General features: G+C 43.5%; 2 protein-coding genes and 1 non-coding gene across 7 annotated transcripts in view; 1 reads left to right on the plus strand and 2 right to left on the minus strand.

The window, feature by feature from the left end:
• Positions 1 to 907: 907 nt before the first annotated feature.
• On the plus strand, positions 908 to 23802 carry LOC109545623 (A disintegrin and metalloproteinase with thrombospondin motifs 16). 3 transcript variants are annotated; one of them, XM_048662318.1, is made up of 17 exons: positions 908 to 1369; positions 5647 to 5717; positions 8880 to 8943; positions 11809 to 12125; positions 16846 to 16932; positions 18511 to 18661; positions 18815 to 18919; positions 18976 to 19232; positions 20134 to 20276; positions 20399 to 20451; positions 21708 to 21834; positions 21892 to 22056; positions 22169 to 22295; positions 22355 to 22459; positions 22515 to 22621; positions 22676 to 23026; positions 23291 to 23802. In XM_048662318.1, the coding sequence occupies exons 2-16, from the start codon at positions 5655 to 5657 to the stop codon at positions 23016 to 23018; spliced, it is 2214 nt and encodes a 737-aa protein (XP_048518275.1). In that variant the 5' UTR covers positions 908 to 1369; positions 5647 to 5654; the 3' UTR covers positions 23019 to 23026; positions 23291 to 23802. The 3 variants fall into 3 exon arrangements, with proteins under 3 accessions (XP_048518275.1, XP_019771971.2, XP_048518276.1); XM_019916412.2 differs by lacking the exon at positions 20399 to 20451 and adding an exon at positions 20634 to 20689; XM_048662319.1 differs by lacking the exons at positions 20399 to 20451; positions 22676 to 23026 and adding an exon at positions 20634 to 20689 and having other exon boundaries at positions 909 to 1369.
• On the minus strand, positions 13074 to 13146 carry Trnaf-gaa. The gene has a single exon. It is a non-coding gene; the product is annotated as a tRNA-Phe (tRNA).
• LOC109545655 (transmembrane protein 14C) overlaps positions 19262 to 24172 on the minus strand; it is a 43357-nt gene continuing 38446 nt past the window's right edge. For 2 of the 3 annotated variants that reach the window (XM_019916466.2, XM_048662321.1), the window contains 3 exons: positions 19870 to 20065; positions 19548 to 19814; positions 19262 to 19497 (listed from right to left, as the gene is read on the minus strand). In XM_019916466.2, coding sequence (XP_019772025.2) covers positions 19318 to 19497; positions 19548 to 19814; positions 19870 to 20040 — 618 coding nt within the window. In that variant the 5' untranslated portion in view covers positions 20041 to 20065 and the 3' untranslated portion in view covers positions 19262 to 19317. Of the gene's footprint in view, positions 19498 to 19547; positions 19815 to 19869; positions 20066 to 23696 lie in introns of those variants that run through there. The other variant, XM_048662323.1, reaches the window with a different exon arrangement.

A 24172-nucleotide genomic window follows, 5' to 3' on the forward strand; every position in this document is an offset into this window, starting at 1 on the left:
TTGCCTCATCCAATTTCTCGTAGAACGTGATTTTTGTGCACACAACACCGCTTAATTCGCGTGTTCAACTACCGATAGAGGCGCTGCGGGACGTCAAATTACTCATTGGCGAGTGACAGTTGAGACTTGCCAGACGTGTCTATGTAGTTGGAGAGCTGCAATTGTAACAAAAATTAATGTAAATAAATGAATGAATTGAATGCAAAAAACAAAAATAAAAGGCTTGCAAAAGTTGATTAGAACAAAACAAAACCCAATCAGATGTAAACACCAAGTGTCAAATTACTAGTTATACTTGTAGCCACCAAGTAGCGTTTGGACACTTGAATTCGCGAATAAAACGCTCCCGACCTAAGACGCCCCCTGCCCAATCTCATTGCCAAAATTCAGTACTACCGGCCACAGGGTTGCCGCAGTTAACGGCTTTCCGGGAATCGGTAAATCACCGAAATGCCGCAACGTTGCCGCTATGGCGCCCGCAATACGTAACCAAAGGAACGGCGGCCAGTCCAAGTAACATTTTCCTTTCACTTCTTTCAAATCGCAAGTTTGTGCCAACTGGAAGAGGTAGGGAAAGGCGGCGCAAAACCGAACAAATTGCTTGCGATTGTTTCGGCTCGATTAGGTCAACTGGACGGCAACACTGTGGAATAAACTCAACTTGACTGGAGTGACAATTATTTTGTTTTTGGAAAGATTGTCATTGGAGGATTAGCTGGAAGTTCTGCGTGAACAATTTAGGGATAGTTGGGAGTTTTGGCACTGAACACTAGATAATTCTTTGTGATAGACAGCGGCGGTTTGATGGTTGAACTGGTTGATTTTTTCTTTTGGAAAGTTCCTTATTGGTCGACGTTCCCCCATTCCCCAAGAACTTTCCCTCTCTGCGGCCGGTGGCCGAGGACAATACGCCCGATCCGCGAGCGCAGAGTTGGCTGAGCGCAGAGCCGGCGCGCGCCAATTGTTTTTTTGTATGACGGGTGACGTTCGTGTTTTTTTTCTTCGTTGTTTTCGTCAAAGTTGACGGCGCGATTTTCGACAGTTTTATTCGGGCGCAAAGTTGCGCTTTTTGTCAGTATCAGCTCGGGATCGGACCTGGACACACGGTCAGAGGTCGATTTTCGCTCTTTCACTTCTCCTTCGGTAGCATACAAACGCACAGACACACACGGGAGCACCGAAGAAACAATTTCGCGCGTTTTGTACCGAATAATGACATTTTTTCGACAATTTTTAACTCGAAGCGTGTCGTTGACTCGCTGTTGCTGATAGTGGTTGGTGCTCAATTATTTTCTTCGCTTTACCCATTCGGACTGGTTTTTCTCTGCGGATTTATTGCGCTGCTCTAGAAGGACGGGCGCTGCCATTGGTAAGATTTACATCAGTTTAATTCATTGCTTCCCCATATTTTTGCGATATTTAACTGACTAATTGTGCCGCAAAAAATCACATCAGTTTCTTGTCAAAGGTGCGATTTTCCTTAAAGTAAAAAGCCCGCAAAAACTCCCCCAAGGTACAGTGAAAGGAACTGAACCGAAACTAGAGTATTGTGTTTTACCGTGTGCACATATTTCACATTTTAATTGCTTTAATTATTATAACTGCCTCGGCATTATCTAACTGGTGTAAACTTGGCTATTAAACGGAAATTGCAAGTTGAAAGTACCCGCAATCCCGCTAATCGGAGGTCGATTGGTGATTTGCAACACTTTGGCAATGTTGGTTGTCTTCCCCGTTTCCATGGAAACTGGCCGCTGGGGCCAATTGGCGCTCTAGGTGTCGCTTGCCAGACCACCCCTCCGAGCTACAGGGGTTGGTCAATTTCTACCAGGCCACTGTGATCGCCTGATTGCTTCAAACTCGACATCGGGGCAACTGAACTCATCTCGAAGAGCCGTCGTTTCCGAGAACTTAACAATTTTCGGCCACCGGCTCACAATCAGCTTTTAGCTAATTCCGAAAACCAGTTTTCTTGATAAATAATTCATACAGGTGTTTGATTTTCATTTAGCGACCGTTCTCTCGGCCTGTTCGAGCCATTGTCCACTTTGTACTCGTTTAATTGAAATGTCGCAGCCATTTGTTCTTGAATTGTTTACAGATATTGAATCATCAACTCCAGATTTGATGGTTTATTCAGTTTCCATGGAAACCGTCCTGCTCAGGCCAATCGAAACTGAAAATGCCAAATCAGAGTGGGTTCAATTGGAGAAGACAATCGTGTTATTAAGTTGTCGATAAGCAAATGAGATTCGATTGGTTCAGCCTTCGATTAAGTTCTGGTGCATTATTTGCGTGCTAAGTGCCTTCAACTAGGTAACCCAAACCGGTAATTGTTGCCGTTTCTCATGAAACTATGCGAAAACTTTGCAAGTTGGCGCAGATGAATCTTTTGCAAAAATCACCGTAGTTGATCTCTAGGAAACTCACAAATTCGACTAGCAAAGTCACTATGGTGGCCCAAAACACTTGGCGATTTTTTGCAAATTTTATTTGTCCAAGAAAACATACTTTGTTTGAAGGCAGATATTTTCTTGGATCCTGAATAAACCGAAACAAACTCAAAAGAGACTAAATGCAGGCAAACTAATCCAAACAAACCCCAACCAGTAATTTGACAATGATTGTGACACTGTTGGAAACAAATGAGTGCATTTGCGTGTTATTTATGGTTTTCTTGAAATGTAACTTTGCTCATGTAACAGCTTTTGTCATGCTGATTACACTCTGGCTTTAATAATTCCAGCCTTGTCATGCACTTCCGTTTGTTCGATCACGTTTTTCGGCTTAATCGGCTCTTTTCTGGACCCAATCGCGTTTCTTTGCTATTAAGCGCATTTTCATTATTTGCAATTTACTACTTGACGCCACCCGGTAAGTGCTATTGCACTTGCGTCATACTGGTTGCCATGGTAGCCACCCACTCACATCTAGTTTACCAGGGCTGTTTGCTGCAATTTTCCGTTTATCTCCATTTTATTGTTCATTTTCCTATGTCGACACCGAGCTGAAAGTAAAAGTAGCCGAAGCATGCATGAGTTGAATAACTTTCCAACCATTTATTCGCTGTTGATTCGAATAATTGTCGTTTAAGGTCAAATGAGGTATTAGGAGAGTTCAGTTGGCGTTGGTTTGGGAGCGAAAAAACGGTCCCATCCAGCACTGTCTGGGTCATTGAATTAGTGCCATCTCGGTTAAATTGGGCGGAACGTGCAAAAGTTAAGAAATTAAATCGATTTTGATCAGTTCGGGTTTATAAACAGTTTAGCAATATGGGCTAGTTGTGGGAGAGCAGAACCTACATTAAAAATCGCTCGAACCAACCGAGTTGCATAATAATCGAGTAACAACTTTCTCGCGTCCGCGAGTCGTTTCTGTTGTATGTTCGGGCACGATTTACATAACCGATGGATTTGATTCAGTATATTATTTAATTATGGTTTGATACGACCATTACTCGCTAGATCTTTTTTTAAACAGTTGCCCAAAACCAACTCATACCCCGGAAATTTACGAGCGCTCCCTGTAGCGAATCCACCCCGCCATTGATTGGTGCAAACAGTGGTTGCCCCGGGAAACCGCCACTATACCGGGCGCGTTTGGGACAAAGTTGAATGATCTCGAGTGGAAACGGCCGCAGGAATAGGAATACATACCGCTATTGTTTCTCGTCAAACAATTGCGATTTTTCCCGACTTTTGCTTTTGTTCGGTTTGACGAAAGATCGACAGCAATATGGTAAGAATGTGGCAACCAAGCGATCGAAATCCAATGAATCACAAGCGAAAAAAGATCGATTTACCGTGTTTTGTGTAACTTTTTGCTCGTCGTTTGGCAATCGGCGGAAAAAATCATATTTTGCCACCAGCCATTGGGCAAAACGGCAACCCAGACATTGGGGAATCGACGCGATCCTAATTGTAATCATTCGGCAATAATTCTTCTATTGCACAAGTTTGCCACTGGCCCCCGTATACTTTGCTCTCGGTTCAACACGGGCGGCTGATAAGTGTTTTCCATTGTTGATTGTTGTTGTTTTTTTTCGATTCGCCACTGTTGGGGCAACACACTAGTTTACACTCCCTGTTTTGATTGGTTGATAAGCTAATTGGTAGAACATTATGTCACATAACCTTCACATAGGTTTCGTTTCATATCTGTCAGCCATTAGGGATTGACAGTTTTTTATGACACTTTTGACTAAAACGCCACTGTTTGCACATTGTTTACTATTGGCTGATTGACGCTTAAGAATTCTGGTTAATTGGATTGAATGGGGGGAATGATTAGCATTTGGGATTTTCGCTTAAATTTTGAAGATAACCATATGCAAATCAGACCGGTGGTCAGCTGGAATACTAATTAGCATTTCTGAGACAATAAACTAGCAAATTTATAACCTTAATGTCATCATTTATTATTTACGTAAGATCCAAACAGGCTGAATTTACAGTTTTTTTTTCGAATCGACTGAGCGACTTGAACGCTCAAGTTCTGGCCAATGGGCGAGGGCCGATCAAATCTAACTGTAAACATATCGGCAAATAACAATGGAACAACAGTTAATAAACAATCCTGATTAATATGCACAGTCGCCTTAGAATAGACAGCTACTAGCTGGTTTAGCGATGCCTAATGGTGCCCACACCGCCCTAATGTCATTACGTAAGCGGCCATTGCAACTACATAATAACACCAGAGGAAAAAAACGTATGAAAGCTTTTCGATTTTTTACTACGTACTCGAAGTTCCTTGTCCACCAGCCTACCATAACGGTACCGTTATGAAGATAAAAATCCGCTCAATGGGTGGATTATGGTATGCTATTGCACTTTTTCTGCCACTGTATTGATAGTGGATTGCGTATTAAACAAAGTGGTTTTTACTTCGTCGTTTTCTTCGACGGTGAACAGTAGGAAACTTTGCGAAAGCCCCCCGTATGTCGGTCTAGTGTGACAAGGATCGCCGGGTTGCCATGGTTACTGCTATTGGCCTCTCACTCCCGTCCACTGCAGCAGACACCACTCATGAACCACTGATGTTACGAGGGGCCATCCACACTAGACTTTATAGAAAAAAACTCAATCTCTGGCTGCCGCTATTCAAGCAAGGACGAGTCGCCACTGGCTGTTGTCAACGATTTATTCAAACACATGGCTTTAAGCGGATATAACACCTAATCGATTAGGCAAATCTCGTAAAAATAGCAGTCAAGGCGATCCAAGATTTGCGGACTCCCATTTGTCTTGTTTTATGGCCGAAAACTGGGAGGTTATAAAACCGTCACTCGGACTGGACCCGGTCCGGATTATCATTAGGAATTAACGGTTTTTGGCCTGTTTTCGCCATTTTATTATGTAATAGGCAGGTGTTCGCATGGGAATTTGCCACTCGCGAGGTAAATTGGTTGCCATGGAGACCTCCTACGGGGGTTGTTCCATTAATGCGATCAATCCACGTGTGTGAAGATTAAATTGCGGAAACAATCGGGTTTAAGCAGCTGAATGATTTTACGTGGTTTGAATGATTTTTCCTGATGATTATTGTCTGACTGGGCAATTAACGTATGACGTAACGCTGGCAAGAAATCATCGACTTTATTTGGTTTTCTACCGACTGACTTGACAGGCTTTTTTCCTTTTCCAGGACTCAACATGGCGCTTAGGATTACTGTCATGGCTGCTGTTTTCCTGGTCAACAACTGTGCGGCTTTCGAGGTAAGTGAAAGAATTTGAGGTTCTGTGATTAAGACTCATGAACAATCGGCGTTAATTGCCGGTTTTTCTCTCTGCATAATACGAGCTCATTGAAACAATGGCCAGTAATTTGCGTTTTACCGACTGTAAAACATCTAGTAATAATGCCTCCTCAATGTTAAACAAATTAGCAGCAATCGAAAGCGGTGTTGTTAATGAGGTTATTAGTGTCATCCATCGGTGCTATTGACCAGATTATTGTTGATAATTGAGTTTTTAGTGGGAATTGTCCAACGTGATTTGTTGGGGGTCTAGTGGTTTTTTTTGTGTTGGCAACATTTCAATCAACGCTCAAGGTAGGCGATCACTTTCGGGCTGTGCCCTTCAATTTTTTGTAGTTTTTGCCATTGTTGTTCGATAATTCTTTGTTAAATTTTCCACTTTAATGCCCGTTCATCGACAGTTTAACCCACAGCAAAAAACCAGCCACTCTATTAGAATTAAAATCGCTATTTTATGCCGTGTAATTAATTAGTTTTTATTTGGATCCCAACTCACATGTGTTTGGCAATATCAACAATGAGCTGGCGATTTTCTGCAAAACTTTTGTCCATGCCGGTCCTGTGTGAGACTTGCGAATTTTCTGCGCATAGCGTCAACCGCTTGCCCAGGGTTGCACTTGCCCTAGGGCAGGTGCGCTATTCAAATACGCATGGATTTTTCGCGGTTTTTATCTTAACAACTTCCTTCCTTGTAGCTTTGTGTGGGTAAAAATCATCGCGTGAAGATGGTGCTGGCTAGTGTCAAGGCAAATACCATCATTTCCTGTTTTACATCCTTTACTCTAACAAGGTCTTTGAATGCTGCAATGGATGCACTCTTTTTTCGGGGCAAATCGGCCACCAACTGTTCCCAGCAGCGGGCGGGCGACTGTTTCAACTTTAACGCAGAAAAAATCACGTTATTATTTATCTCATCGATTAGGTTTCTGATTAATTGACGTTCGGCAACCAATCTAGGAAGCAATTAATCATTGTTTTTTCGTAATTGTTTTTGAAATATTAAGATATTTCACGCATTGCTCGATTAGATTTATGGAGTTGCACAGTTCCTCATTCTCGGCCGCCCCATCGATTCCAACCTGTCAAGACTGTTAAGGAGAAATTCTTCGGCGACATTTTCCCCTTATTATTTATTGCGTTTAATGGCCGATTTGTTGACATAATGGGACAGGAAATCGACATTGATTGGGCGTTGCTGATACAGTTTCTACGACATTCTAGCCTTCAAATCGTTCGCTGGTAGGGTAGTCGACCAATGGGAAATCAGGGCTGATTTGTTGCAAAATTGCGAATTTGTCCTGAAGACGAAAAAAACCAACGTGGCACTGTTGTGGTGACTGTTGTGAAACCGATCAAACGAGTTCTGGTCGCTAATTAATGAAGTCCTTGAGCATGCTGAAGGTATTTAATTCCACTATTAGCATTTTTGCGGGAAATAATGCCTGATTTATTAATATGTAATTTATTATGTATTAATGTGCGATAAAGTGGCGCTGTAATCCCATGATGGATGGACGTACGAAGACGGTTAACCAGCCTTACTTGACATCGATAAGTCGCTAATAGTTCTGTATCGGAATGTTTGTTTAAAATGGTGCGACACTTCAAGGAATTCTAGTTTTTGGGCAAAGCCGGTCCTGACTTTTTGCGCCCCTGCTACAATCGGACCGACCCAAATAGCGTTCAGGCATGCTCGGTTGCCTATCGGCAGAGCGCAGGGGTGGAGTGGTCCTTAATTATTCTCGATGACTGGTTAATTCTGCCTGCCCCATTGAAGATTTGCAGACAGAAAAAATTGCACCGCGACTACTGACCCCTCGATGTTTTAAGTGTATTTGAAGATTGATCGGCCAAATAACGCAGCCCAAGATCCATTAGTAACATTGTTGAGAGCTGCAGTTGTTTGTTGATGCATCAGACAGTGATTTGCATGATTGCATGCGAACAAAACGCTGCAGCTACCTGCTTGGTGGGGCAGAAGAGCGATTTTTCTCTCGTGATTCATCGATTATTGATGAAGACGCTAATCTTCAACTATTTGTGCGATTAGAGGTCAATATGAAGCCATTAAATTTTTAAGTGCGGATGTCGGCAATTTGTGGCCGTTGAAAAATTGAGTAAATGCGTGGTTGGTAGCCCTGACATGTTTTACCCAATATCGATGGCTGATGAAGATGCTGCTGGAAAATTTGCTGTGGATTACTTTAAGAAGGAACTGCATTTTCTCAGCACCAAAAAGTAATTGAGCTTTTTCCGCAGGCCAATGCCTCTTTATTCGGCATTTCAAATGCATTTTTGTACTAACTGCACCTCACACTAAGTGATATCCTTCTCTCTCCAGTGCATCTGACCGTATAATACACTGACTACAAAAGGAATACCGGCAACCAGAAGCCGGTTTTTTTAATTCGAGAAAATATTTACTAATAATGTCATCTAAGGTGGAACCTAGCCAAAGTAACACCCATCCATTCATTTTCCGGCATTTATTAGTCACTCTATTCAATAACAATGTAACGTAATACATGTTGGCTGGCTAATTTGTTAATTATACAATAACGGTTTTTGTCCTGGCAGAAATATCGATTGTCATGCTAATGCACAATGCACAATTAATGTTTGTTTGAGTTATCGATTGAAGGCAAGTCCGGTCCTGTCCAGCGTGGAACCAGGCCATATGTAGTACGAACGGGGTGTATTTTCGGTTGCCTGCACTCCAGGGTGAAAGGCTACAGGACCGTGGTGGCCTTGCTGGGCTGTTAATTAATAAAAGTTGTGCCTGTGGTAATTGCAACTGTGCATAGACTTGAATAAAAACTTGTAGTCCTGCATTGCGATTTGCCATAGCACTAATAAATGTTGCCAATAGTTGGCAGAAAAAGGGTGTTTTAATGAGAAATTTGCAGTGTGGTAATCGGCATAAAACACACGGATTAGAAACTCGAAAGACAATTATTGTTTTTATTTTTTTCATCAGTCCGGCTGCTTGCCAAATCCTAACACCAACCGTCGTTTTTCCCAATGGAAAAAACTGCCAGCTTTTCCTCTTAAAGCCGGTTAGAGAGTGAAAGTGTTGGCAGTGCAGTTTTTTTTGTTATTTACTTTGTTTTCATTGTTTCAGATTCACAAACACATGACATTGGACGAGCTACGGCACACATTTCACGTGGATAGCCAGCACTTGGGTAAGTTTTCAACTAACTCAAGTCGTGTTTGTTGTTCAAAGATTATGTAAAAACTGTGTGTTTATTTACGAGTGTTGTACTATTGTCTGTTAACATGGCGTAAAAGTTATCGTGTTTTTTGCGCCATTTCGATTCCGTAATAAAACGCGAAATAATCGCCGCGCATAATGCAATTAAATCGAAAACTAAACTGGAACAGAAACGTTCTGCCCAATAGCACAATCGAAACGCTATTAGCTTTGTCTCATTAGTAGGGGTTTTCGCCATTTGTCACTCATTGCATTCGCCATTTGTTGCCCAATTTTCTATAAATCGGGTGTGTTTCCTTGTTGAAATAGGCCAACACGCGCTAATTGTCACCATTTCCTATTTGCCAACGCGCGTAAATGAGATAATTTAAACTGTTGAGCAGTGTATAATAGATCACAAGACTTTAGTTGGTTGAGAGGGTTGCATGCGGGGTTGCCCTAGTGGGAGCGAGAGCGATTGATGCTACGCGGCCGCTTGCTCTAACGCAAATAAGCTGCGGAAAAATTGAAGTGGTTTTCAACGAATTTTTTCTTAAATTTGCCGAAAATCTTCAAGGCTCGCAATCGAACATTCGACGCTTTTTAGGTCACTTCCTACGGTTTTGCAAAACTCTACGCCTCCTAATTGGGTTTTATTATTATTTGGCGTTCGGCTGTTTAGCGCGATTGGTTTACAAAACCGTTTACAAGCCATAATCGGTGTCAGTCATATTGAAATATTCGATTTGGCAATTGTTCACAGACCGTACCGCCGATTTGTACGAAATCCTCAAAGCCGATTGGATTGGAAACAGGATTTTGCTAGCCAAGTTCTCACGGGCATTTTTTCCTGGTCTCCAATGGCGAAACGTGTTGTGTGTGTTGCATAATGCGAGTGCAACGGAGATCGGCTTGAAGATGGTTAATGCGTTGGGTAATTACCGGAGCAAAACCACGCACAGTCTAATCTCTACAAATGTCAGTTTGGTGCGCATATTTGGGAGAGATGCGCTCCACTCAAATGTCAAATATTACGAGACGCTGTTTGGTGTGGTGGCGCGCTTTCACGTTCCGTTGCCCATGCAAAGCCACATATTTATGACCGATTTGCTCTTGTTCTGCATAATGGCGGAGCGTTGCCCAATAAGGAGACGTAGGTTTGGACAATGTTCGAATCACTCATTGAAATCTACGCTGAAAACTACGGGTTTTGGTCAGTGACGAACTGTTCAAACGTTCGTTCAAACAGTTTTAGTTGTATGTTTCGTCTCTCGATTGACATAACGAAAACTGCATTGCCCGAAAAGGAAAACCGTGTCACCCCACTATATTCACGTGTTTCATCGGTTACAAAATATGACATTGGCAGCTAAAAAATGACCACCAAATACGCTGAAAACGTACGCATTGCCAATTGAAACGCCGTGTCAATCGTGATATGGTCAATAATCATGCGAACTGGGTCAATATCCTTGTGCATATTTCGATAATAACGCATTGTGTTTTTCATCTATTGCCCTTGTAGTTTTAATGAGCGAAATCGCGTTCAATTTTCGAGCAGCGTGTTCCAAGCTAAACAGCCCGAAAGGATAGAGATGCACCAGTCGTTGGTGCGAAAGAGATGCACATAAGAAAAGATACACTCCTGAAAACTTCAACTGTCTCAATTTGTTAAAAGCAAAGCAGCATTGTTGCATTAAACGGTTTAGCATTCAAATGGCAATTGCACAAGTTTAGGGCGTGGTCGCCTCACATGAATTTTGCCGGTAAAGCGGGCAACAAACACAATAGCAAGTTACCAGATAAAACAATAATTAAGAGCGTGTGTCATTCGGCAGTCCCACGATTATTTGCATTTTGCTGCAAAGTTATTGTTTCAGTGGTAGGTCGTAGCGGGTTGCATAACTAGTTCGCGTCCATGGGTGGGGCAAATTGTTGTCGGAAAAATTGGTTTTATGCTCCCTCAAAAAATGCCACTGGGAAAGTCCGGATTCGATCGGCACCGAGCTTGAAATCGGCAAGGCCAGGAAAATAAGCACCCCGATCGAAGGTCGGCGATAAATCGAAGAAATCAGTGACGTTTAACGGTACATTTAAGTGCAGGCAAAAGGTAAATCGCTCACGCGAACTGCGGCGTGGCTGGATTAGTGCGGTGGCCATTAAAATTCATAATTTATCTCGTCCGCATTTGTATTTTTAAATATTGCTTTAGCGTTTTAAAGACGGTCAATAATTTAACTTCATCTGTGCAATTTTGGGCAGTGTATAGCCAAAACATTCACTACAGTGTTCGCCCCCTATGTCGATCCCCTTTCAGTCAGTGGTTTTAAACGAGGATGGCCTGCGGCGCGATCTGATGCGTTTCAGGCCGATTGCCGAATACACTGCTCAAACGAACCATGAGGACAGGGAATGCCAACCGAAAATAACTTTGAAAAGTGCAGAAGAACGTTTTGCAATCAAGCGCCAAATGGGATAGTTGTCTTCGGTAATTGGCCACCCACCACACATTATCGATAGATTGCATAACTGCAATTTACTGGGAATAGTAAAGAAACGGTACCTTGGCATTGACATTAGATTGGAACGCTTTATTCTGCACTTGATGCTTCTTCGGAAATAGCCAGCGTTTTTGCGTAAGACAAATGGAAACGTGCCTCACATCGAGTTGGCCGATTAACCGACTAGCCCCCAATTTACCAGCCGAATTATTTGCGAATATTGTTGAATTTCGTGGCCCCAACATGTTGCCCCATCAAAACAATAACTGCTGTTAGCATGTGCATGATAATTGAGAGATTTGCGCTGAATTGTAGGCGCAACAATGTCTTAATCACTTTTTTTTTCTGAATTTCAGTGCCCGACTACGAAATCGTTCCCATTCACCATGTGCGGAAACGCAGCATAGATGCGCCGCCCCCCAAAGGCGGCAACTCCCTGGACCAGGATAAGGACCCTTTGGTTAAACGCCCGAAGCCCTGGAACGTTACCAGCACGCTTGATTCGCCAGCAAAAGATGCAGCGAAAAACTTGCGGCTTCAGGCGTTTGGCCAACCCTTCAACCTCAGTCTGCTGCCCACTGAAGGGCTGTTCCAGAAGGGCAAGCTGAAGGTGTTCACTGTGGAGCCGAACGCCACTGCGCAGCATGGAGTCGAGTATGTGGAACATCCAGAGGTAAGCACGATTGTGGACGGTTTTTGTCATTTCAACGAAAAACCGTGTATTGGAGAATCTAGGCTAACTCAACTCAACTCGGTTCCGTTGCTGGGAAAATGTTGATGACTTTTTATTGGGACATTTATTGGGTAAACTCGTCACTTCCATTTCTCTGAAAACTGTAGTTTGTTAAAAAAAATTGCTTTTTCAGTTTTGACTGATTTTTTGCTTTGGGTTCTACTCAAAAACGCTCCATTTTGTAGAGTTTTACTGAAAAATACTGACAATCCGGATGTATTTTACCCGAAAAATTACAACATGTACTTATAGCTTTGTAGGAATTTGACATTTTATAAAAAAAATCTTCTTCTTTTCTGACAATAATGGGGTCGTTTTAGCCAAAAATTACAAAATTAATTTTGCTACAAAATTCGCCACATTCATCGGTTTGCAGGAAACTTTTGAAAACCCGTTACAGCTCCGATTTTGGCACAAAAACCAAATAATTTTATTCATTTTTTCACCGCAAGTAATTAAGATTATCTTGGAAAAACGACCAGAGAGCAACAGTTTACAAAATATAATTAGGAAAATTCACTCATTAACCAATGAGTTAAAACTTATTAACTGCAAGAGCGAAAGCTCAAAAGCGTAACTCAACACAGCCTAGGAAAATTACCTTCTTCGCACGCCCTTAAAGCATTTGCTCACCATTATGTAAGACCCGGTACAACAGTTGATGTGGAGATTAACATTTAGCCGGAGTTTTTCGCTTTCTATTCATCGGGTGCTCATCATTTGATGCAACAATTGAAGGTGATTAATCTTCAGGTCGTGAGATTGAGAGTCAACGGATTATTTTTAGATGGTATTTCCGCTGTTTGCAAAATTGAACCAGTTTTGTATTTTCGATTTGAATACTATTCAAGTTGCAATAGAATATTCACAAAATAAACGAAAAAAGTTTGCCGAAACCAGGGATCGAACCAGGGACCTTTAGATCTTCAGTCTAACGCTCTCCCAACTGAGCTATTTCGGCTATGAATGATAACTGCAAAAGTCGGTAGATACGGATGTCGGCATAAACACGAAACGTAATACACTGGTCATTAAATGAACTGGCATGTTGCAACTATAGCTAAAACCGCAAACTTTTGTGTGATTTATCGAAAAGCAAATGATTCGAATTTAGTTTATTACAAAACATTTTGGCATAACTTTTATCTCCAGCCCCGACATTTGCTGGTTGAAAACGCCAATAAATCAGCCGGTTTTCGGTAAACAAAGGTTTTTTTTCGATAGCCTTCAACCAACCGTGTAAAAATCGGCACTGGGTAAGTAGCCAGTAAAACGCTTTTTGTATTTCGTCAAAGCTAATTGGGTTTTCGGACGCCTTTCAATCAGGATGTGAACAAAAGTGCGCATTCCTGTCCACTTCCTGCTCCACATTGATGCATTTTTTAAAGGTCGAAAATCGCGATTTTTTTCCTGTCGGCCAGTTCCTGCTGCTACCTGTTACGGAAAAACTGGTTTCGCATGGCCCTGTGCGAGAATGCCTTGTTTACGCCACCACTGTTTGGTTTTCAATTAACCGACCAGGATGGTTGAGAGTATCACATCCCAGCCGCAGCGCAGGCAAACAATGGATGGGCGATTAACACCGAAAATACATTAACTTACGCAATGGGTCTTGTCGGGGAGTCTTTCATTAATTAATCGCCTGATTTCCGGCAGGTTTTTTCTTTGTTGGCGTTGTTTTTTTGTGCACGCGAATGGGCAAATTCAGTTGGGAAATCTTCCCAAGATATTTGAATTGATTTGAAATTGGTGCGCTACTTCAAGGAAGTCAACTCCTTGGGGCGATGCCGGTCCTGGACTTTAAGCCCCTCCCATTACTGTGCGGGCCTTAACAGCGCTAAGGTATGTTCGGTTGCCTGTCGGCAGGGTGCAGGGATGGAGTGGCTCTGAATTATTTGGGATGACTGGTTAACTGATAAAAAATCACCTACATACATTCCGACATGGATATTGCAAAATATCTGTTTCTTTTTGTATTGTTTTCGTGGGAATTAAACGAAAATAATTCTTCCCCAAATGGCCGTTCACGCGTGACTCGCTGAAAACATGTGTCGTAATACATTCACACATTTCACGTGTTTGTTATAATGGAAACGAGCCAAGCGCCCAACTTTCTTCTTTCACTGATGCATCGCGTTACTTAATACCATTACATTAATAAATAAGTAGAATTGCCGTTTGAAAGAGAAAGAGTTGATGCTTTATTTCCCAGCAGGGAGATAAATAAGTGGGCCATGAATGCGATTCCGACTCTCAATTCGTCTTAATGCCCGCCTACTTTAGCTGGAGTCCGCCTTCCCGGCACAACGAATGTCATTTGCCGGATTTAGTTAAACTGGGGCCCATATGAAAAGGCTTTTGATAAAGTTTTTTTTTGGGCAAAATCAATCCAGTCATGTAAAATGTAAAGCGCTGCCCAATGAGGCATGTCACCGCTATTTGCCTGAGTGGGGGTTCTTTTGTTTGCGCTTATGTAACGGCAACGGTTGCGTGATCCACTTCTTTCTCTTGTAATTGGTGGAGCGACCGCAAAATTTCCCGGTTTCAAATGGGCGATGTTAACCCTGAACCAGGCAAATCGGTTGTCGCAACCGGATCATTTTCCTGCCTCTGTTGAGGATTTGAAGTTTGCTTTTCAAACGTTGATTATTTACCGAGTTAATTGGTTTGTTGAGCAGTGTATATGCCGCGCCGTTAGATTAGAGAGTGACACCCGTCTGGCCCATGAGTTGGATAGAGATGGACGTATTGATTGATCGCAATACACTGCCGCACCATTAAATTTCCATTGGGAGTTGATTTCATTTGATGAAGTTTGTTGGTGTGAAAGTGAGCGAAAACCGGATTGGCGCACTTCGATTCCAAGCACTGAAACGGAAATGAGATTTAATAATACCTATCTCTAATTGCATTCAGGCAGATTTCCTTCCTTGTGTGCGCAATTAGTTTTACTGGTTATAAATAATGTATTAGAGTAACGGCAGTAACTGAGATTTATTCGGAATAGCCGTTAAATCCTTGGGCACTTTCTTCACAGTTGCTGAAGGAGTCCAAAGATTTTCTTCAAAGAGGAAAAATGACGTCATGAAGCTAGTACGGTGTGTCGTGACGAAGCGAACGGTCATCAAGAGTGAAAGTGGCATCATCATCATCATTAGCAGCAGCTGATTATTACCGCTGCTCTTATATGCGATTTGATGGGTTGACCTGGTTTTAGCCGCTTAAACACATTAAGGCGATGCAGAAGATTTTTGCGGAAGTTGGGCCGAACAACAAAAGACTGTCCGCTGATCAGTTTTCAAGCTGTTCTTCTGCTGAACGTACGCACCAAATTGCAACAAAGTGTGTCGAAGAATCCACAATCTGCTGGCGTAAAAAGCTTCTTCCTTTTCGACATTTCCAAGTCTTTGCCAAGCCATTATCGATAATAAATCATGAGCAATTTGGTTTTAATAAACATTCGGTTACTTAACTGCGTGCTTTTCATCTTCACTATTTTAATCTCATGTGTGGCAATTGACCCATTGACATTTGCGGCGTTTCACATTTTTTCGGTTCTAATGGCATCTTCTCTGCGATCAATGGGCTTGTGACCTTTGGTTTGTTAAACTAATATGCCTCCCACTATTTGTCCGAATCGGCGATTTTGTGATCATCCCGAAAAATCCCAGCTGATTGAATTTAGGCCCAAGATCACATGGTATATTTCGAGAGGTCCGGTGGGTTTTTCTAGCTAAAATTCCCGGAAATGTAGTGGCATAGTAGGCCTAATTGCGGAACCGCCCCCAACGCATCAATGGAAACGTCCTGAACTTGTGAATTGAACTGAATATTTCCTAATGAAGACTTCAAGCATTTTAAACGCGAAGTTTTATGCGAGTTAAGTCAAGTCTGGTTTCCTTGTTTTTTTCATGCATGAAATCAAGTCTTAAGCAAACAGTGTGCCGAATATCCGTTGTTGGCTCGTGTGAATTTACCTAATGGGGCGTGGTTCTTTTGTCAAAAGCCGGACCTACGAATCGGATTCGGCAAAAAAAACTACACAAAACATAAACACGAAAGAAAAAAATGGTAACAGTAACCGGAATTGTAGTCGAGGCGACGTTTTCGGTTGTTTTTTTTTGGCTTGCATTTGATTGTCGTTTTTTCTGTGTTTCGAATGGGCGAAAAAACGCCAGTGGCGGAGATTGACACCGTTGGTAATTGCAACAAATGAATTCCGGCTTCGGACACATATATCCCAGCCCGGTCACGAATTCGGTTTCCTAATTCTCGTTACTTTCTATAATAAAATTTGGAATTTGCGATCCTTATCGCATAACAACAGACATATCGGTTATTGAATATCATTGTTTAATGACGTTTTGCAATAAGCAGGATGGATTTTGCAGCCGTTTGCTGTAGGTAATAATTGGCATCGTTTTAAGAGTAATTAGCAACAGACGACCTAATGGAGATGGGAAAGGCTGATGGCAATTTCTATTGGCAGCATTTAGTAATGTTTGCGTTAATTGAATTGGGTTGATTATGATTGAATTTTACTGATTCCACTACATCAAACAGCCTATGTGAAAAGGGCGACGTTGCCGCGCCCTTTCCGTTTTGTAATTTTCGAAGGTTTATCTCGTTAGATTTCTGATAAAAGACTTTTCTATTACAGGCAAATGACGACATAGGCGAATTATACCAGGACGAGCACAATCAAGCGGCCATTCTGATGCGCAAAGAGGGCTCGGATATTGTAGTGGTAAGTCTGACTTTTTTTCCTGAAATCCTGCTGACGCAAATCCACACCTCAACAGCCGCCAATAAGTCGCACGTTTGCGTTTTATTGGCGCTAATTGGCCGCAATCAACGGGCCAAAACATGTTTATTTGACTAGAAGTTTTATGAATCGGGTGAACGATAAAAATATTTACACAGACTGGGCTCTGGGAAGTGAACGAACGCAATTTTTCCGAGTAGACGATTGTTGGGACTTGGGAATACTCTAAAATGCAAATATTTGTATGGTGGCTGAGTCAGCCGGTCATAAATGCGAAAAACACTCTGATGGAAACCGGAATTTTTATTGCCCGGCTGGCCAGGGATTTTATGAGTTAAAGGCGCTTCCTAACTTGTTTTGAAAGTTTGGCGAAGTTGGTCATTTAGAGGCTGCGCGTGACAACGCTGTCTATTTGAATCTGATATATAGTCCGTGTCACCTTTTTCTTTCAGTCGTTCCAGTTCAGGAGATTGAGGAGTTTGTAGATTCAGTTGGTCATTTAGCAATTCGCTTGCAGACTGCAGTCGTTGAGCCGTAATTACTTGAAGCAGAAATACTTAATGCGGAAACGAGTTAAGTTGGATTTATATGCATCTGCTCGGTTTCGGTTCGGTGGCTTTTTACGAGCGGGTGCAGGTTTTCGTAGGCCTTTCATTTGCGTGTTCTGCAAGGTTTTTCAGCTGAAAACCGTCATACCGAGCGAGCAAAAACGCCAATTAATCCACTAAATGTAAACAATTTGACACAGTCAGACAAAATCAATGGGCAAGCTGAAAAAGAAAGGCATTTAGTTGCATAACGTTGATTAATTTCGAGCGCAGGCCGCATAATTAATAATCCCGAATGAAATGTCGTTTGACGGTTTTTGGGCAATTGACTGACATTCTATTGAATAGCTGGCTGCCTAAGCGGGCTCTAATGCGACCTTTCGAGCACAGGCCTTAACCCTGCCATGCCACGATTTTCCAACTGGTCGACTGTACACGTTAAGGTCGTCCTCCACTAATTGCCAAACAATTACAACCAGTGTAAGTGATGTAACTGCGAACCCGATGATTGCCTCAGATTGTGGAACGCTTCGCATGTTGCACGCATTTTTTCCGACACCGAAATGCATTCATTGTGTGCCGATTGGGACATTGTGGTCAAGGGTACCGATTGAATGGTTCCTTTTAGTATAGGGAAATTGCGGAATCATTTTTGCGGGCCGTAGAACATTGTCAACCTATTAGTCAGCTGTCACATTTGACAGAAATGTAAAATTCGTAAAGTGATGCATTAAAAAATGTATATATATCGGACCACCAGCAGTTTCTTTTTTTGTGTTTTCGGTCGCAAAACCATAATTAATTGGAATCAATTACGAGAACCAACCGCGAAAAATGTAAACGGCCCCGCCGACAAACTCTTTTTGCCTAATAGTGAAATCTTATCGTAATAGCAACTGTTACATTGACGCGGTCCGTTGGTTCGCAATATTTAAATTGCTATCCTTGGCTTTCTCATGTTCATTTCGGAACCCTTTCAATTTCCCACATGACCGACTTCGTTGATTTTCAGGAAGGTTCCATTGGTTCCCATCTGGTGATTCGTCCAGTTCCCACACGGCTCCGGCCCGTTGTTGGGACAGCGCGCAAAGTGTCCGCCACTGATGATGAAGGCTTTTTAGACGACGATGGTGCGCTGAGTGCTGAAGTCGCCATCGACACAGGTGGGCGAAAACTATGTTTCAAAACTCGATAATTGTAGGTAAACTTATTTGATTATGACTGCGACCAACCCGATGGTATTTCTGTGGGTGTTCAAAAATCGTTATTGAAGGATATTTACATAAATAACAGCAAACCTCTAAATTTGCAATCAGGTCTACCAATTGCTCGGGCGGAGGACGGTTCCAGCGGTGCGACCGCTCACCATCACATCGTCTTCAGACGCAAAGAAAACCAAGAGGACTCGATGAGCGACTATGGTGAGAACCCAGCTTGCATATCAGTAATGTAGTTCGGCTAATCGCCGTCTTTCCAGCTCTGATGGAACCCGACCACCTGGGCAATCGATACCGGCGCAGCACCCAACAAAAGCGCAGCAAACGGGACGCCCCCTACACGATCTACCCGGAGATTTTGGTGATTGTGGACTATGACGGATATCGGCTGCATGGTGGAGACAACTTGCAGATCAAGCGCTACTTTATCTCGTTCTGGAACGGGGTGGATCTGCGCTACAAGCTGCTCAAAGGGCCCAAGATCAGGGTGTCGATTGCTGGAATCATCATAAGCAGGGTGAGTGGTAGTGAGTAGTACTAGACAACTTTTATTCTCATCGGCTTATATTCGATAAATCAATAGATATTCTTAGATTAGTTGATTACAGTACTAAATTGAATCCGGCGTCTTCATCGGTCTCTATTCCCACCTCCTCGTATAGATTGGCTTTTTTCTTCGGGTAGCTTTCCAGGATAGTGTCCAGCATATCCAGACACATGCGCTTCCGCTTCCGGTAAATCCCCAGCATCCGCTCGTACTCCTTTTGGACCTGTTCCTTCACCTGCCCTTCGCCTTCCCTATAGTGTTCTCTGTTAAACTTGCGCAGCTTACCTTTGATTCCACCAGGGCGACGCCGTCAAATGCCTCCAGGGCATCTTTCGTGGTGCGCAGCTCAGCATCCAGCTTCATTTTTTTACCGCAGGCTTCAGCCAAAGTCAACCTTCCCTGCCGTTCCGAGTACTGGGCCTGGATGGCCTTGATTGCGCCCTCTTTTGCCTCAACTTTGGTGTTAATCTCGTTGATCTGACGATCGAGCGTGCGGATTTCGTCGTTGAGATCTTGCGGCGACTGTTTGCTGTTTTGGGCCGGAAAATACACCTACAGTCGATTGAGGGAGTAAAGACCAAACTTCAGTGGCTTTGGACTGGGTTACTTTCTGTTTTCCATAGACTTTCTCCTTGATACGGCCCTGTTCCAGCAGACAATTAACTGCTTTTTGAACGTTGGTCTTGGGAAATTTGCTCTTCAAGCCTTCCTGGATGTCGCTCAAAGAGTAGGGCCGATTGTGGACATTGAAGAAGTCCACCACTGCTTCAGCGGCCATTTTTTCTGGGTTTTAGCGGGGAAATCTGAATAAGAAACTCGCGTAAACTTAGTTTCTGAATCAGACGGTTAACATAAAAATGAAACTTTTCAGGGTCGAGACGCCACGCCTTATTTGGAAAGAAACCGGGTGGGTCGTGATGCGATCGACTCAGCAGCGGCGCTGACTGACATGGGAAAGTATCTGTTTAGAGAGCGACGCCTCCCAGTCTACGACATCGCAGTGGCAATCACAAAGTAAGACACTCACTCCTCCCAATAGGTGCTCAATGTCTCTGTCCAATCATGCCTCTTAGCGACGGACTATCGATCGGTGGTGTCAGAAACCGTCTGGTAACACTGTCATGTTTTCTATTTAGGTACGATATGTGCAGAAGACGCAAGGGCGGTCGCTGTACGAAGGGAACAGCCGGTAATTTGGTGTCTCATGTATTTTTTACTTTATTTTGTTACCTATTTAACTCGAAAGCGGCTGGCGCGGGATGGGTGGCTACTAACTAAGTTAACCGTCAAATAAGTTGACAGTGTCCCCCCTTCTCCTTGGATTGGAGTGTTTTGAGCCGTTGCACTGATCGACAATTTTCCCTTTTGCAGACTAGACATGTGCAGGCGAGCGTTCCCCAATGACAAGTGCAATCGCGGTACTGCAGGTACAATTCAGAAACCAAAACCATCGTCAGACGTTTATTTGTCTTTCTTTGTATTCGCACGCTCACTTTCTTCTCAATGTATCCTGGAGCTATCGGGAGCGGCGGGCGGTAGACTAGCTTCCAACAAGTTAGAAGGTCGATGGTGGCTGATTTAGGCGGCAACCAATTGACTTTCTAACAGTTTTAGCCATTTTAAGCAGAAAGCGCAGCCGCTCTCTGATAATGCAAGAGTCTGTTTTCCGATCACTTGACTCGTTCGCACCTCACGCAGTTCAATCATCTTCACCGCCCCAGTAGTTCTATTTGTAGGTCTCCTCGCAATCCTCAATCCCTTCTACTTGTAAGGGCCCCAACACTTCAGTTGTTTTAATCTGCACTTGTAGTTTTACCAGCCTGATTGTAAATCAACATCCCCATTTCTCTGTTGTCTTTAGTTTCACCTCCCACCATAATTTCTTTGTAAAGCATCGACCATTGCAACTCAGCCCCAAGATTTCTCGCCCTTTGATCACTCCACTTCTCTAAAGACTATTTTTCACTGGACCGATGTGGTGTTGGAACTAAAAGCTACCAAGCTGTGGTGTTGGATCTGCATTTGATTGGAGGGTGCGCACTTAGCTACATATTTGATAATTTTTGGACTGTATTTTCAGCGTCTCTTGACATGTGAAGTAAATGATTTCCTTGACTTGGAGCGTGTTCATAAACAACGATAGAATGGGTCGTGATGTACAAAGGATCGACGGACGCTTTTGTATGAGGAAAAAGACGGGTATAAAATAGTTCATAAACAAAGTGATACTGTTTCTTTTGTATATGAACCCGCTCCTGCATATTTCACCAATAAAAAAAACATTTGACTTCACTTGTCTCCCACCTCTTGAGGTGAAAACTATGCGCTACTAACACTCCAGGTTTGTTTCCAGCCAGCTGGTGGTGGTGGTAACGGGACGGTACTTTCAGGGTGGAGGCTTTTTCTAAACCTCTCAAATCTTTAGCGAGCTTGACAAACTTTTAGGATTCGCCTATGTGGGCGGCGCCTGCGTGGTCAACAAGCGCCTGGAGAAAGTCAACTCGGTGGCCATCATTGAGGATACGGGTGGCTTCAGCGGCATCATTGTGGCCGCCCATGAAGTCGGTCATCTGTAAGTCGGACGCCGCCTTCATTTGTTTGCCGCCCTTTCGACTCATTTGTGTTGCAGGTTGGGCGCCGTGCATGACGGCAGTCCCCCACCCTCTTATTTGGGGGGGCCTGGTGCCGAAAAGTGTCAATGGGCCGACGGATTCATCATGTCCGATCTGAGGCACACTGAGAGAGGCTTCAGATGGTCGTCGTGCAGCGTTGCCAGCTTCCATCATTTCTTAAAGTGAGTTCAATTGCTTACATTATACAATCGCATTGCCCCTCGTATATCGGGCTAGCAAGAAGTCCAAATCTTTTACGAGGTGCGTTTCAAACTGACATGGTTAAAATTTTAGTGGGGACACTGCCACTTGTCTATACAACGCGCCCCATGAAGACGAGAGCCTGCCTCGAGTGCTCCCAGGCAAGCTGCTGACTTTGGACGCCCAGTGCCGCAGAGACCGGGGCACCAGCGCCTGCTTTGTGGGTTTCTTGCCATTTGGCTACTAATTCTGTTTACTTATTTGGTTTTTATTGAGCAGAAGGACGAAAGGGTGTGCGCCCAGCTGTTTTGCTTCGACTCCGGTAGTGGCTACTGTGTAGCTTATCGGCCTGCGGCCGAAGGTTCGACGTGCGGAGACGGGCAGGTAATATTTTGCAATGAGAAGTCGTTTTTGCGGTTTTAAAAAGCGTTTTTGCCAGTACTGCTTGAATGGCCGATGTGTAGCCGAGCACGAGAACATCATCCCCGACTACTCACAGAACGCGCCCTCGTACGTGAGGCCGAACGGCCACCCGGGCCGACCCTTGTAAGTAGAAAAAACACTCACAGCGAATGTTTTTTGCAATCACTATGCACGCAGGTTCTCTGACGAACCCCCCGAACCGCTTTCCCCAATCCAGCCCCCTGCGACAACAGTCGCTCCTTCGACGCGACACCCGTGGGGCTGGTTTGGCAATTTCCAACCGTCCCTCGCTACCGCTAGTCCCTATTTGCACAATTTCTTCCCGAAGCAGACCACTAGGAGTCCCTACGATTTCCGGGATTTCGGCAAAAAGTCGACCGAGAGTCCGTACAATTTGGGGTTCGGGTACAACGACAATATTAACAACAACTACCTGAAGAGGTCATACAACGCTGCCAGCTACTTCGGGGACAGTAGCACGTTCAACAACAAGACTGTCACCTCCGCAATCGCTCTTTGACTTGAAGGGTAAGAGGAGGGGGCCCATCATCATCATCCGAAGTCTCTCTCTTTGCTCGTTCGTTCCCCGTTTTCCGCTGTACCCTTTTCTACTGGTTTCACTGGCCTCTGAAGCCACCCAATCACCAACTACATTCTCGACGAATCAATGGGGCCATCAACTTCCCATAATTTCTCAGCCTTCCAGCTATTTTCTCTCAGTAGTTCTCCTCTAATGATTAGGCTCAACACGGCCAGTTCCCTAACTCATCCCTCTATCTGTGTGTGTTTTAGTTGAAGTCACACTCAACACGCAACCAGAAGCACCAAAACAAGACTTAGAGTAATAACAAACAGATGGAAGGACAGCCCTGGCTAGCAGCGTCCAGTCCAAGTGGTCAGCGTTACGAGTTACTAAAGTGATTGTGATTTTTTACGTAGATGCTTAAGACTTGCGAACTCTCTAAGGAGATGTGTGGGAGGAGTTTAGATTATTTAATTTAGATTTATCTACGCGGTTGTGCGTGTCGCCCGTACGAATGATTTTACTTGTGTGCAACAGTGCTGATCCTAATTTCAATTTTTTCTTTGCAATCCGTCCAACGCACTCACTCACTTAGGAACCAACATGCACCAATTTGTGTCTGTTTCCTGTCCAATTCGGCGCCACTGTATTAAACCGCGACAAGAATCTACTTAAGACTTAAAAAATAATTTATTGTAGCCACGTCAACCTGTTTAGAGCCTAGATTAGACAATGATTGCGCAAGAACTATTTTTGTTTAAATTAAATTAATTAAAATACACAACAAGTTTCTTATCATGGGCGGCTCATCCACTATACAATCTGGTAGAAATGCACTTGAAAAAAGTGATGCGTAACAATTCCCTACACCCTACACCCCCCTGCAAAGACTCGACCCTATTTAACGGGTGGTTGGGTGGTGGCGAAGGCCCTCACAGCAATCCGCCCGATCATGCCGACGGAAAGAAGTGTGACCAACCCGGCTGGCATCAGTTTTCCTGATCGATAGAAGCGAAATCCCATCACCCCTGCTAAAAGGGCGCTGGTGAACAGTTGCAGTCCGTAGTTTTCAGGATTTCTACTGGTATAGTAAGCGCCAATGCCCAGGACTGTACCAAAAGTGCATCCAGCAACCAAGGACGGAACTGAGC

The sequence above is a fragment of the Dendroctonus ponderosae genome, unplaced genomic scaffold, assembly GCF_020466585.1.
Source record: "Dendroctonus ponderosae isolate FM_Combo_2020 unplaced genomic scaffold, Dpon_F_20191213v2 Dpon_F_20191213_10, whole genome shotgun sequence".
NCBI lineage: Eukaryota > Metazoa > Arthropoda > Insecta > Coleoptera > Curculionidae > Dendroctonus > Dendroctonus ponderosae.

Excerpts from the sequence above, each read along its gene's own strand:
- LOC109545623 (XM_019916412.2), top strand. The coding sequence starts at position 5,655 with ATGGCGCTTAGGATTACTGTCATGGCTGCTGTTTTCCTGGTCAACAAC. Across the intron at positions 12,126-16,845 it reads AGTATGTGGAACATCCAGAG|GCAAATGACGACATAGGCGA; the intron begins GTAAGCACGATT and ends TTTCTATTACAG. Across the intron at positions 22,622-22,675 it reads GGCCACCCGGGCCGACCCTT|GTTCTCTGACGAACCCCCCG; the intron begins GTAAGTAGAAAA and ends CTATGCACGCAG.